General features: G+C 49.7%; 1 protein-coding gene across 1 annotated transcript in view; it reads right to left on the reverse strand.

Annotated features, from left to right (window-relative positions):
- Positions 1-7,294: 7,294 nt before the first annotated feature.
- Positions 7,295-15,387, reverse strand: part of LOC128830899 (cathelicidin-related peptide Oh-Cath-like) — a 33,593-nt gene continuing 25,500 nt past the window's right edge. The window contains exons 5-8 of the mRNA XM_054016781.1: positions 13,488-13,694; positions 10,207-10,314; positions 8,457-8,540; positions 7,295-7,586 (exon numbers count right to left, since the gene is read on the reverse strand). Of these exons, the coding sequence (XP_053872756.1) occupies positions 7,578-7,586; positions 8,457-8,540; positions 10,207-10,314; positions 13,488-13,694 (408 nt within the window). The 3' untranslated portion in view covers positions 7,295-7,577. The remainder of the gene's footprint in view (positions 7,587-8,456; positions 8,541-10,206; positions 10,315-13,487; positions 13,695-15,387) is intronic.

The following is a 15,387-nucleotide window of genomic DNA, read 5'->3' on the forward strand; positions in this document are numbered from 1 at the left end:
CAACTTAAACCAGCTGAGGATCTGTTGGGCCAGGACCTCAGCTGCTCTAAGTTGCCATTACTCTATCTACGCTGACTTATATCAAGAAAACACCTCTCCCCTAAAGTCCAGACAACCAGAGTCAGCTCTCAGTCCAGACATCACACAACAAGCATTCCCCTAGAGCCAGTCAGTAGGCCCAGGTCGTTGTGTTTGATGGTACCACCGCTAAATCCAAGGGGAACGTACAGTGCGTCGACAATGGATACCCACACACCGGACTGCTCCTGACTGGCCAACCTGCTCTTTTGTATCCCAAGCAATGGGACTGCCCCATGTCCAATAGGAGGACCCTGTTCCAAAGCTGGAGACATCTCGCTATTAGGAAGTGTTCCTAACCCATCCCTTCTTAATATTATCCCATTGCTCCTAGTCATACCCCGTAGCCCCCTTTCCAAATGAATCCCCCTCTCTTTGAGTTAACTCTTTTGTGGCTGCTACCATTTTTTCCTTATTCTGTATTTACATTAGCCAATTTTCACTGCATGTAGCTGTGTCCCTACCCAAGCCAATTTCAATCAATTTTGAGAATCAGATTTCATGAGACATTGTCTCAGGTGTGTTACCAAAAGCCAGTTATATCCCATCGACCACTTCCTCTCCATCCACTGGTCCTGCAGTTTTGTCAAGCACAGCAATCAAACTGTCAAAGCGCTTCTCTGTGATTAGAGCACGTTCTCTGTGTCCTCTGCTTGGGGCTCTCACTATACTTTCCCTCCTATATAAAATACAGTAAACAGTGTGGACAGTATTGCTGGCTGTGAAGTCCCCATGATCAGGATTCTGCTGCGGGATGAGAACAGGAAGTCTCAGGATTCTTTCTTCAGCTCATTCCTGGCACATTCTGGCTGACCGTTTACTGCGGTTTTGTAATCCAGGCAGGACGGACGGGGTTTGTAACTGATATTTCCATCCTTCCCTGGGTAATACGTGTATTAAAACTGGTGCCAGGCAGAACTGGGCAGCAGTGCGTTCATACCACTTGCTTCTCTATCAGTCAGTTGCTGAAATGCTAGAAGTTTTGGACGTGTCCTTTAATACTCCCCTATTAACTTGACTGATCCTTGAGTCTTACTACTTATTATTATTATTATTATTATTGTTACACGTTAATCACAAAATCATGTTTTGCCAAGCCGAATTTCCCCCCTCAGCCTAAGGAGTGCATCTTGCATGTGCCCCCCTGGGGTTTAGGTTAAATGCAGAATTGTATTTGATTCAAAGTTTGGATGTTGATGATTGAATCTGGCCAATAGTTTGCAAAGTCTGTCAACTCCGTGTGTGACTTTTGGCAAGTTACTTTATCTCTATGGGCCTCAGTTCCCCATCGTCCATATTGCCTGTTTAGATTGAATGCTCATAAGGGCGATGACTCTCCCATCTTATGTCTGTGTACAGCACTTAGCATAACTGATCTTGGTTCGTATGTGCAGGTGCTAGTGTCATATGAAATAAGACTGAGGCACATGGCAGTGAAGAATTCAGCCCCCAGTCTTTAGTTTCTGGCACTCTATTAAATAGTGGTTTCTCTAAGGGTCCCACTGCAGCTCTGTTACAGCCCTAAGGTTTAGCACTGCTCAGCCAAGCGCCTGCAAATGTATCCCACACACCTTCTGAGTGCCACTAGATGGGACAGAACACCACACCCAGGAGGTGTGTGGGTTACACAAACATTTGCAGTCTCATTCTTGCAGGTACATCTGTAACAAGATGTTACTTTTGGAGCTGTCGGGTGTCTCCGTGCTTTCTCCGTGCAGCTCTCCAGCACAAACTGGAGCACTGACCCCTGTTAATCACAAGACTCCTGCTTAATTGAAATTTGGGGGGTTCCTCTTGGTTTGTCCTCACAGGCTCCTCTGTCTGCAGCACAACCTGGCCTTGGGAAACTGACCAGCACTTATCCCTCATGGCAGTCCAGGTCCTTCAAGCAGCCTCTTTCTCCACACCTCGCCGACAGATCTTCCCTGTTCGCCCAGTCCCCCAGATCTGGAGGGAAGCTGCCGTTTACATAGCCAGCCAGCACATCTTCCCTGTGTCCCCACTCCCCAGATCCTGGAATCCAGCCCCTCCCTCCAGGGCCAGCCAGCATTGATGCCAATACAATCCTCACTGCTCATATGGTCCCCACAGCCACGCCATGCAGCAGGCTCCTCCACAACTCCCCAGCTCTCGTCCCTGGAAGAGCGAGGGAGCTGCCCCTGCAGGCCTTGAACGCTGTTTCCAGAGTTTGGAGGATCCAGGGCACAGAGATCAACACCTCGGATTTCGGGAATCCCCACTTGTTTCCATAGAGCTTTGTGTGTCCTCCTGAAGCCTTCGGCTAATGAGAGACCCCTAGTTTGCATGAATTCCCTTAAGACAGGTTGGTTTAGAGGAGACCGTGGGGCCATCCCAGTGCAGGCTGGCCTTAAAGACTGCCCTCATCAATAGTAGCTACCAGCCAACTCCAGGCTTCATTCCTGGGTACGGTGCTTGGTGCAATGGGACTCTGATACCGGCACTGAACGGGGGCGGCTGTGATGCAAATCACTGATAATAAATAATTATGTCATGAATTTTCCCCTAGAAATGGCTCTTTGGGGTTTTCAAACACCCTGTGCCCATCACACACACAATACAAATATCTCAGAACACTACACACCCATAGTGACTTACATGTGTGTGTCATGTCCTGTTGTGTTGGACAGTCTGTGATTTACCCTACACAGAACTAAAGTGCCTTTCCTTTCTCTGGTTATGCTTTTGTTAGAGGAGACAAAGATAAGTGAGATAACTACCTGAAATGCAGTTTATAATATTTATCTAGACCTAGGTCTCTGCTGTGTTCGGAGAGTTAAAAAGGCAATGTCTGAATATGTAAAATGTAATATAAATTCTGCTATTAGAGTAAAGAACTCCGACCTGAATGAGCTATGGACTGAAGTTATTCAGAATGGGTCTCTCACCCTCACCTACACAGCACTGTAACGTTATGGCAGTTGCAGTTTGCTTCCCAAATGCGATGGTATTTCTTTTGCAAATGCAGGAAACAGAAGTTCGTTGGGTAAGATGCCCAGCAGTTTGCTCACTGGAATAGGGTTTCTAGTCCATTTCTTTGCTGTGCTAAATAAAACCCCAATTCCACAGTGTTGTGCAGACAGATAGACCCTGGTACCTGTGTGGCACCCCATGGTTTTAATGGGGTCCATACGGGCACAGAGGTCTGTCCCTTGGAACGACTGCAGATTTGGGGTCTAAAAGTTGGAGCCCTTGCAATGTTCAGACTAGAAATATGGTGCATTTTTAAATAGTGAAGATAAATGACCACGGGAAAGACTTATCTGGGGATGTGCTGGATTCGCCATCACTTGCAGGCTTTCAGTCAGGATTCGATTTCCTTTCAAAAGAGATGCTCTCGCAGAAATGGAAGTTACAGGCTTGAGGCAGAAATGACTGGCTGTGGTTCTTGGGCCTGCTCTGGGTTCTGCAGCAGGTCACACTAGATGACCACCATGGTCCCTGCTGGCCTTAACAGCTGTGACTCTATGAAAGCTATGAAGGTCAACAGCATCGCTTCAGTTACATGTTTGATGGGATTCCAAATTCCTTTCTCAGTGAGAGCTTGGAAGCTCCCTCATCTCTGCCCCTCCTTACAATCGCATCATTGTTAGCACAAGAACCTTCTTCTCTGCAGCGTCTATCATTTGGACGTGACTTCTTGCTCCTCTCTGTCCATCAGATGATATTTTGCATGAAAATTCCAAATCCACTCGCTCCCAGTGCCTCTCACATGTCCAACTCAATGAGGAGTTTAGTCATATAAAGACAAGAGAGTGTTGCACCGAAGTGTGTCTAGCAGTCTCAAAGGTATGCTCATAGTGGTCAATCTTGCCCCCCCTCACCTAACACACACACACACACACACTCTCTCTCTCTCTCTCTCTGTCACTCTGTACACACAGTCTCCCAAGGCAGACATTCCTTCGCAAACAATGGAAACAAATCATACCCTACCTATGGATTAAATTCCCTGCTGGTAAAAGTGCCTCTTGATCTATTCAATTTAATGGAGTTATGCCTATTACCATCAGGTGAGGTCCCCATTGATTATAACCTGGGTGCCTAGAGATGCAGGTACATTTGTCCCAGGAGGATCACTAGCAGAGTGGGCGCAGTGAGATACCTCCCTGGTGGTGGGTTTCCCTGACAGAGAGCCGCAAGGGCTGTTGCCCTCAGGACACTGAAAGCCGTACACTCTTGTGAACATGGGGTGTGCAGCCTAACCCCACAATCCCAGCTGATTTGAGTTCCCATCTCTGCTTGCCCTGGCACGTTTGCCAACAGATGTTTCCTACACAAGGGAACAGCAGCTTTCAGGAAAACCCACGTGCAAAAACAACAAATCCCCCAAGGTCAGAGTGACAATCAGGAGTGTCCTAGTGGGGCGACATGACGGCCCTTCCCAGCACTGGATGGGGAGAGGCGGCATGGTCCTGTTGGTGGGTCACTGTGGCCACGGCAGCCACCACATTCCCTCCTTGGCAGCAGACCCTGAGCTGAGGGAGAAGAACTGCGTGTGACAGCTACTGCGACCCCCTGCAGGATCTTTGGGGACCAATGCGTTAAACCTAGGAATGGCTTCGGTGTGACTGTGTTCTACTCTCTAGGGGAGCGGTACCAGACCTCCTCCTGGAACGACAAAGAGTGGGGGATAATTAAGGTGTGTCACTGAAACTGAACCATTCTAGAAAGGCACATGCTCCTGGAGATGTTTGAATAGATTGGTTCAAACTGGAGTTTCCAGAGACCATCAAAGAAAGGGCTTTTGGTATAAAAAGTCTGAGTTTAAACTGACACGGATTCTGATCCAGCAAATGGACAGAGCCTTCTGTCCAAGGGGGGCCCAACCTTCGCGGAAGTGTTAGAAAGACTTTGGCCTGGTAGGGACCCCATAAGACTGGTGGGTGCTTCCTGCAATGTTTAGTGTGTGCTTAAATTGTGGGTGCCCAGGAACCAGGGCAGAGCAGTTAATGCTGAAACTATTCCAGAGTTTAACTGTCCTTATAGTTAAAAAGTATTTCCTAATATCTAACCTAACTCTCACTTACCGGAAATTCTCCAATTTACAAAGGTGATTTTGAATTCTAATCCTGTCCTCCAAAGTGCTTGCAACCCCTCTCAGCTTGGTGTCCTCTGCAAATTTTATAAGCATACTCTCCACTCCATTATCCACATCATTAGTGAAAATATTGAATAGTACCACACTTGGGACAGATCCCTGGACAACCTCACTATAGACACCCTCCCAGTTTGACAGTGAACATTCATTACTATATTTTCAACCAGTGTTACACTCACTTTAGAGTATTTCATCTTGACCACATTTCTCTCATTTGCTTATGCAAATATCATGTGGGACTGTGTGAAATGCTTTACTAAAATCAAGATATAGCACATCTACTGCTTCACTCCATGCACTGGGCCAGTAATCTAGCAAAGAAAGAAATTAAGCTGGTTTGGCATGATTTGTTCTTGACCAGTCTATTTTGTCTACTACTTATGATTCTGTTATACTTTAGGTATTTACAAATGGATTGTTTAATAAATGTTTCAGTAACTTTCCAGGTATCGAAGTTAGGCTGACTGGTCTGTAATTCCTCAGGTCCTCTTTGGTCCCTTTTTTAGAGAGGTACTGTACCATGTTTTCCCTTCTGTAGCCGTCTGGGACCCCACCCATCCTCCACGAGTTCCGGAAGATAATCACTACTGGTTCAAAGATTGCTTCAGCTACTTCCTCAAGTACCCTAGAGTGAATAGCATCCGGCCTTGCCAGCTTGAAAACATCTAACTTATTTAAATATTCGTTAATCTGTTTTTCCCTATTCTGGCTTGTGTTCCTTCCCGCTTCTTGTTCAGCATCTGATCACAATCAACTCGTTTAGTGAAGACTAAAGTAAAGTAGGCATCAAACTCTTCAGCCTTCTTGATGTCTTCGGTTATTAGCTCCCCTTTCCTCTTACATAGCAGACCTGCACTTTCCTTCATCTTACCCTTGCTCCTAATGTATTTATAGAACCTCTTCTTATTGCCTGGTATGTCCCTTGCTAGGTGTAAAAACTTGTGTGTCTTAGCCTTCCTGGTTTTCTTCCTACATACTTGGGTTGTTCTTTTCTACTCATCCTTAGCAATTTGTCCATGATTCCACTTTATGGTTTTCAGGTCACTAGAGCGCGCCCGATGCAGCCATATTGGTCTCTCACTAGACTTCCTGTCCCTCATGACTCCAAATTCATAGAGTTTTAAGGCTAGAGCATAAGGGTGGCAGAATCAGGTTTGTTGTCAGGCCAAAGAGCTCGAGGGTTTTAAGCCTGATGGAATTTGTCCCTTTAATGACCCTGCTGTGGGATTGTGTCCCTGTGGGTTTGTGTACAGGAAGGTGGGAAGGGGGCTGTGGGGTCTACTCTCATTATCAACACACGCTGAAAGCTGTGCTAGGAGCCTGAACTCTACGGGTGTGCCTGGTTGGGAGAAACCTTGGGGTAGCCCAGCTTGTTCTTTATGGGAAATTTCACCCCATGGCAGAGGGTCTGCAAAGGGACCTGTGACCATCAAGCCTTTAACACCGGACATTGTCAGTCCCTCCTTGCTGGAGTGTACTAGACCCTCAGGGACTAATTTCTTTGAGGGTTATGGGGCTACCTGGGTCATAAAACCAATAGGGCAGAGGGTGTTACCCACTTTCTGGCTGGAACCCGCAGTAAATCAGGGAGGCTGAGGGAATCCACGATGGATGTGACTGTTAATCCAGTTAAGATCCTCAGTGATGTGTGTGCTAGTTACACCCATTCCCTTTACTGCACCTGAGGCCAACTAGTGCCATCTAGTGGTTGATGAATGAAAGTTCCAGTCTAAAGTATTACACGCCCTGGGCCCTAAATTTTCCCAAGTGACTATTGGATGGCTCAAAATTTGGATGCCCAACGAGAGAGCTATTGAAGGGGCCTCGTTTTCAGAGGGTGGAGGTTCAGCACTTTCTGAAAACCAGGCCTCTTTGAGGCCATCTGTGTTGAGCACCCAAAATTGCTTGTCACTTTTAACAAGTTGGGCCTTAGTGTTTGGCTCTCTGTTGCAATATGGCAGGGGTTGGTTCTCTTTAATGAGGATGGCGTGTGACTCCTAGTCGGGGGTTTTCATTGGCCAGTAGCACAGTCAAGTGACTCACTCTGGTTCATGTCCCTAATCTCCTCCTGCAATATGGAAGAAGAGGACAACAGTATATGTTTGCAGCATGGCAGTTTATTATGCAGAGGAGCCCCGGAGAGCAGCACTGAAAGGGGTGCTATGCGGTAGGTAGAAGCAGATACTCTGAAGCTGTTCACACTGTTATGAGTCTTGCTTCCGATGGTGCTTCCAGTAGAGGAGAAATGGAGGCACAGCTGGGTCTGGCAGCATTGACTCGCTTTCATCTCCTCCCTTTCTGGATCTTCTTAGTTAGTAAGGGCAAGACCGACGTGAATAGGGTTCCAGGCATTTCGACGAAGAAACCTACCAATATTTCCTCAGCGGTCCTGTGAGATGACATTAGGATAGAGGGGAAAGAGGCCAGGGTTAGCAGGGCTTACACTCGAGATAAACGGGGGCAAAGGCTCGGACGGTAACAGTGTGCCATGCCTGAGGTCCCACAGCTGTTCAGTGGCAGAGTAAAGAGTAGTGCCCAGGTCTCCCGAGTCCCAGCCCAGTGCCCGCTCCCCTGTAGCACATGGCCTCTCCAGAGAAACAGAGAGCATCCGACCAGTGTCACTGCAGGCCTAGGTGGCTACTGGGGGAGAAGTGTAGCCTTAGGAGTGAGTGTTGCCAACGAGCCCTTGGACAAAGGGTGACATCGCTCTGTGGCTCAGGAAGGGGCAGGAGCTTGCTTGCTGGAGGGACAGTGTGCTAGAGGTGTAAACAATTTTTATCCCCTCCCCCTTTGCTGTCTCTACTCCTTACACCCACCTTGGCCCATGTGTTAGGGAAGGTCCCTGTTCTAGGGTAAGAAGGAAGGGCCATGCTGGGGCCTTTTGCCTGGTGTGTGGGACCAGGGGCCATTCAGTGTCTGCATCATACAACGTTTGTAAATGTCACTGCCAGACAAAGGTAGGTGGTGAGGAGCCTCCTGAGGCCCCCTGCCCTTGCCCCGCTCCCAGGCACCGTATGGGGCTTTAGGTTTGTTATGTATCCCCGTGAGATTAGAATTTGCTCCCTGTGGTTCTGCTGGTGGCTTTAGGGTTTGTGGGGCAGGAGGCCTTTGCCAGCTCACTGCCAGTAGGTGGAGCCAGACACTTGTTCTGGGGACACTTGTGCAGTGTGAAATACCTGGCCGGGATCTCAGCGAGGGAAACCCGTAACCCTGCCTCAGCCCAGCGGTGAGCAGAGAGGAGGCCGTCTAGGCCACTCACCTCCTCAGACGCCTCCTCGCATTTGATAATGACGGATGCGGGGTCCTGTACAGTGGAGAAGAATCCAGAGCAGTCTTTGACCAGCTGCAAGGGAGAGAAAAGAGACCTCAGCATCTCCTGTCAGGGAGTGATAACGCTCAGGCCACTCACGTGTGGAGACCTGCTTCCCAGTGTGGGTTGGTCACAAGTTCAGCAGGAGGTTGGGAGGCTCAACCGTGGGCCTGGTTTGGACATCACACTGGGTCAGGACCCCATTGTGCAAGGCGCTGTACAGAGGATGGTCCCTGCCCCAAGGAGCTCATAATCTGTGTAACCCTGGCTCGTGTTCAATAGCACCTTACTTTGGGAGCTGTCACTATGTGATCTGTGGGATTCCTTGTGTACTCCAGCTGCGTGAGAGGGGCCCACAGAGAACAGCGTATGGGGAAATGTAGATATAGACAAGGAGAGAATGAGTCAAAATCTAAACTCAGTTGAGCCAAGCGAGGCAGGATTGCTGTTAGGGCAGAGCATGCTTACGGAATGAGAAGCGTGGACGTGCAGTTACAGCACTGGGCTGAGATTAGGGAGAGTGGGGTCGAATTCTCCTCTCTGCCACTGACCTGGTGTGTGACCTTGGGCGAGTCACATCACCCACCAGTGACCCGGGGATAAGAGCACTCCCTCTCAGCCAGCCTTTGCCTGTCTGCTCTATTTAGATTGTGAACACTTTGGGGCAGGTACTGTCTGACTTGTCTGTGAAGCACCTGGCACCGGGGCCCCTGATCTCCTTAGGGATATCAAAGTGCTAGTGTAACAAATAATGTGACACATGAGGTTCATCCCGCTCTTCTTTGGACGTCAGTGAGGGTTTCCCGGTAGAACGGTGCTCCAGCTGACAACAGCAAACCAGAGTTTAAAAACCATGCAGACCTGTAATTTGGGGTTGGATGAATGGATGTATGTTGTCTGTGACATGGATGTAAGGATCAGGAAGCAGGCTACAGCAGAAAAGGCACGGGCCCATAGCCCCATTCCTTCCTTTATGTCTCTGGTTGAAATATACATTTTCTGTGAGCCTTGGGCACCTGAGAGATACTATTGGTCAGCTCAAGGTGCAGTTGTGTGATCAGTGAGATAGAAGAGCAGATGGAGACATGGGCGCTAGGTTTGTATAATTTTTGGTGGTGCCCAGAATGGATCCAAGCAGAGCCGTCCCATCCATAGGACAGATCAGGGCAACCGCCCTGGGCCCTGCACTTTGGGGAGCCCCATGCTTCAGAGGGATGCAGGTTCCAGGGCGGCCTGGGGTGTTAGCATGGGGCATGGCTCCGGCAGCAGTGAATGACCCGGTCCCAGCCCGCCTTGCTCCACTCCGCTCCACACCGCCGGCTCCCAGCGTCGCTCGGGGGAGGGGACGGAAGCCGGAAAGAGGTGGGGCAGGAATTTGAGGAAGGGGTGGAATGGGGGCGGGGAGGGGATGGAGCAGGGGGGAAGAGGCGGGGCAGGGTGGAGCAGGGCGGGCTGGAGTCGGGTCGCTGCTGCCGGTGCCAGGCTCCCCGCTAGCCTCCCAGGCCGCCCTGGACCCCGCGTCCCCGTGAAACATGGTGCCCCCCAAAGTGCGGGGCCTGGGGCAGTTGCCCCGGTCTGTCCTATGGATGGGCCGGCTCTGAAAATATAAGCCCAAACATTGGTGGAGCACGGTCACCACAGGCCCATATAACTCGCTGCCTACGGATGGAGATGTCTCCGTGCAGCAAGTGATCCTTACCCCGTCTTCTTTGAATTCACACTGGTTGATGTCACGTTTCCCTGATACCAGACACACTGTCTCTTGAACAGTAAATTTCACCGGTTGGATCGTTTTCGAAGACACGTCCTAAGAAGACATTCAATAAAAAACAAAATTAACATTCACAGTGAGCAGCAAGGCACCAGGCTCCACTTTGGTGTTTGGCATAATTATTTTTATTTTATTATTATTTTTTGTCACAGTATCACAGAGGTCTATTTTGGCATCCGAGCCGCATTGTGCTGGGCGCTGCTCACACACATACGCAGGCAAGGCCTTTGCCCTAAAGAGATTCCAGTCTCAGCAGCATGGAACATCGACTTATTCTAGTCCTCTGAAGTAATACGTTTTTAATAATCATTCTCAGCTTTTGTCTAGGTTCTAGCAGGTTTCAAATGCTGTTCAAACATTAACCCAGAAATGTAACTTTGTGTGCTGTGGGTTAGTTCTGGAGTAGCCCCATTGTCTTAAGTTGAGGTTTTGAACAAATAATGAGTATCTGGCAATTCCTCCCCCATCTCCTGCCCTTCTCTGAGAAAACCCAGTTGCTCAGGGTTTCTGTATGTCTTTTAATTCCTGAAAGTGCAATTCTGGTTTGAAAAGTGACATGGTCCAAGTGAGCTCCTGGGATTCCCAGCCTTATTGCCTCACGGTAATTTCCATACGTGGGTCCTGTCTTGCAGAAGTTACTTGTGTGTGCAGGTGTTTGCAGGTCGGGCCCCAAGTGTCCCCCTTTTGGGCTTGATGATGCACGGCTCTGAGCGCCCTCAACTTCCACCGACCTCATTGCAAACAGAGGGTGTTCAGCAGCTCACGGGATCAAGCCTGTCATTAAACAATGGTTATTTCCCTAACTGTCAGTCCTGCAAATTGAACTTTGCTCTGAAGCTCAAGCCCTGCTTTTCCTTCTCCTGCCTCATCACGGGAACCCTTTAAACAAGGTGCTATTGATGATGCACGAGAAGGAACAAAACCCAGCTCCCGCTCTGCAGAGCCAGCCGGAGTACAAAGAAGTGAGCATTTCTGTTAGCCATCGGCCAGGATTTTAGAACGTGGCTGGTGAGTTTATGTGCCTCACGACTGGGTGCCCAGTTTGAGACCGTTGTGTGGCTCCTTCTGAGAACCTCTCAGAATGTTCTGGAAATTCGGCGCTTCTGAAGCGTTTCCAGTTGGGCACTTGAAATCACTCGTCACTTACACACCTCTTGGCCCAAAGGCGACAGCTCTAACTGAATACGCAGAGGGAGCAGCTCTGCTGAGCAAGGGGATGCCATTTGGGGCACTCCCACTTTTCAGAGCAAGGGCAGCGTTTTAAAATGAACACAAACTTGAACGGAAGATAAACGGTAACTCTGGCAACTTTTGCAATCCAGGTAGGTGTCTGTGAACAGGACATTAAGGAAAAATTACATACATTAGAACACTGGATAGTGTCAATGTATTTTGATTGCAAGGTATTGCTCTGTGCCTCAGTTTCCCCTTCTGACATGGGGATAATAATACATCCTTTCTCTCAACCTTTGTCTTATCTATTTAGATTGTAAAGTTCTTGTAGGCAGGAACTGTCTCTTGCTATGTGTTTGTACAGCACAGCGGGGCCATGATTTTGGCTTGAACCTCTAGATGCTGCTGGGATATAAATAATATATTATGTAGATATCTGAGGCAAGATTAGTTCCCAGTACTTTGCCACTTTGTGGCCACCTAATAAATAATGATAATAAGAGGTTAACAACGTTTTTAAATTAAATCTTTCTTCTACCTACTACTAAATTTGAATTCTCTGCACAAGGAGACCCAGGGAGGGCACTGAATTCAAAGAGGTTATCCTCTTAAACCTTGTTAAACCTTCCAAAAACCATCTCTTTTAATGACCAATAATTAGTATTTATCTGTAAAGGCTCAGAACCCAGGCAGCAAAAAGAAAAAAAAAACTACAGTACCCCATATATTTTTTAATTGTGATTTTTAAGCCTATCCCATGTTTTTTTCAGGACTGACTCATTCTCTTTGAACACTTGTGGCTGGCCACCGCCTTTGTGCCAGACGCTGTACAAACACAGAGTAAGATGGTCCCTGTCCTGGATTGCTCACAGCATAATTCAAATGGAAACATTCTCTGCCTGCTGAATCTGAATGAACTGCTGGTCTCAGGCCAGCGGGACCCAGAAGCTGCTGTGTGGTAATAAAGGGAAGTAGTGTATGGCTGCCACCCTCCATAAATTTCACAAGGGGACTCCAGGCTGGGGGAGGGGGCTGTGGGTTGAGGCAGGGGGTTGGGCTGCAGGAGGGGGTATGGGCTCTGGGCTGGGGCTGAGGATGAGGGGTTTGGGGTGCAGGAGGGGGCTCCAGTCTGGGCGGTGGGGCCGAGGGATTCGGAGTGCAGGAGGGGGTTGTGGGTTGAGGCAGGGGGTTGGGCTACAGGAGGGGGTATGGGCTCTGGGCTGGGGGTGCGGGCTGGGGATGAGGGGTTTGGGGTGCTCTGGGTTTGAGGGGGGCTCAGGGCTGGGGCAGGGGGGTGCTTCTCGCTTCCCCCCCACAGCCCAGTACGGAGGTGCAGAGAAACATTGAGGGGAGGAGCAGTATCTGTGCGTCACCACTCGCCTGCCCCTATGTTCCTCCGCTGGGAGGAAGCAGGGAGAAATCTGGGGCCCCCCACAAGGTGCTCTCCTGCCACCGGGAGCAGTTTCTGACTCCACACCAGCAGTGCGCACCTCTGCACTGCTGCACGGCGCCACCTTGATTATGGCACCCCTGGGAAGTCACCCGGGTGGCCCACCCCTAAGGCTGGTCCTGGCCCCACCTCCCCTGCGTGGACCTGGCCTGAGCCCCTCTCCTGAGCCCATCCCCCACGCCACTGGGTGGGGTGCTGGGGTGCCTGTTTCCCTGCCCCCCAGGGCATGCTGCTGAAGGCAGGTGGAGGGTCCAGGGCTCCCGGGGCAGCTCTTAGCACCACCCGGTTTATGTTAGACCAGGAGGTGGGGCCATTGGGGGAAGGGGAGGGGCAGGGGGTGGGGCCCCATGGCAGGGGGCATGTGGGTGCTCAAATGTTCTTTGTGGCCAGGGCCCCAATAAATCTTATTCCGCCTCCACCCTCGGGGTGTGCCCGCTAGGGCTCAGGGCTTCAACAGGAACGGGGCTGAATCCCTGATCCCCAGCAGGCGCATCCCCGCTCTCGAAGATTGCCGTATGCAGCTAGGAGGGCCGGTAAGTTTGGCCACCCCTGCCCAAGCCACAAAGCGATTCCCCAGGTCACTCACCCAGTCTGTCTGCGGCTCAGCTTCCAGGAGCCGATAGGCCAGTGTTGTGCCTGGCTCTTGGTTGTACGCCTGAACTGCAGCTAAAATCGCATCCTCGTGGGTTGGCAAAGGGGCTGATGATGGCGTGGGGGCTGCTGTGACCACCCCGACGAGCAGCAGGACTTTCAGGCAGGTCTCCATCCTGTGCCCTGTGGCATTCAGTGCGAGCTGGGTGGGCAGCCCTGTCCCTCCTGGGGGAAACCCTTTTATACGCTGCCTCCTCTGTATGGGCGAGTGCCTCATTGGCTGCCTGCTTCGGTCCTCCCTTAACCAGTGGCTTTTCTCCCTCCATTGGCCACCCTCCGGGGCAGGTACAGCGGGGAGGTCGGTCAGAGGAAAAGGAGGATTTTTTCAAATAAATTGCTGAAATCGTGTGCACCAATTGCAAAACAACCCATGGTGGAGGGGGGGGAGCTGTCCAGGGGCCTCTGCATTGGGAAAGGCTGGGGTACATGTCTTCATTCTGTTGGGCCAGATCCTCAGCTGGTATAAGTTGCCATAGCTCCAGTGACTTTCATGGATCTACGCTGACTTACACCAAGAGAAGACCTGTCCCCTAAAGTCCAGACAACCAGAGCTTTACCCACCAGCTCTCAGTCCAGACATCACACAACAAGCATTCCCCTAGAGCCAGTCAGAAGGCCCAGGTCATTGGTTTTGATGATGCCACCACTAAATCCAAGGGGAACGTACAGTGCGTCGACAATGGATAACCACACACCGGACTGCTCCTGACAGGCTAACCTGCTCTTTTGTATCCCTAGCAATGGGACTGCCCCATGTCCAATAGGAGGACCCTGTTCCAAAGCTGGCGACATCTCTAAGTGTTCCCAACCCATCCCTTCTTAATATTATCCCATTGCTCCTAGTCATACCCATAGTCCCCTTTCCAAATGAATCCCCCTCTCTTTGAGTTAGCTCTTTTGTAGGCTGCTACCATATTTTCCTTATCCTGTATTCCCAATTGGCCAATTTTCATTGCACATGGCTGTGTCTCTACCCAAGCCAATCTGAATTAATTTTGTTAGTCAGATTTCGTGAGGCGCTGTCTCGAATGTGCTACAGAAAGCCAGTTATATCCATTTGACCACTTCCTCTTCATCCACTGGTCCTGCAGTTCTGCCAAGCACAGCAATCAGTCAGATCTCTTCTTCTCTGTGATTACAGCCCGTTCTCTCTGTGTCCTCTGAGTGGGGCCCTCGCAATACTTTCCCTCCCACATAAAATGCAATGAACAATGCACACAGTAGTGCTGGCTCTGAAGTCTCCTTGATGAGGATTCTGCTGCGGGATGAGAACAGGAAGTCTCAGGATTCTTTCTTCAGCTCATTTCTGGCACATTCTGGCTGACCGTTTAGCTGCGGTTTTGTAATCCAGGCAGGGTGGTCGGGGTTTGTAACCGACAATTCCATCCCCCCCGTGCGGTCTGTGAATTAAAGCTGGTGCTGTGTCACGTAGGATTGGGTGGCAGTGCGCTCGTACCACTTACTTCTTACCAATTATCAGTCAGTTTCTGAAATGCTAGAAATTCTTGAGGTGTCTGATAATACTCCCCTGTTAGCCTGTCTGATCCTTGAGAACTGATACAATTTAATGCTATTATTATTATTATTTTACTGTAACATCTTAATCACAAAATCATGTTTTGTCCAGACGAATTTTCCCCCTCAGCCTAAGGAGTCCTTCTTGCATATGCCCCCTGGGGTTTAGTTTGATGCCGAGTTGTCCTTGATTCATAGTTTGGATGTTGATGATTGAATCTGGCTGATAGTTTGCAAAGTCTGTCAACTCCTTATGTGACTTCCAGCAAGTCACTTTATCATGGGTGGTGGGTAGAGGAGGCTGTGCCTCCCCAAACAGC

This window comes from Malaclemys terrapin, chromosome 2 (assembly GCF_027887155.1).
Source record: "Malaclemys terrapin pileata isolate rMalTer1 chromosome 2, rMalTer1.hap1, whole genome shotgun sequence".
Taxonomy (NCBI): domain Eukaryota; kingdom Metazoa; phylum Chordata; order Testudines; family Emydidae; genus Malaclemys; species Malaclemys terrapin.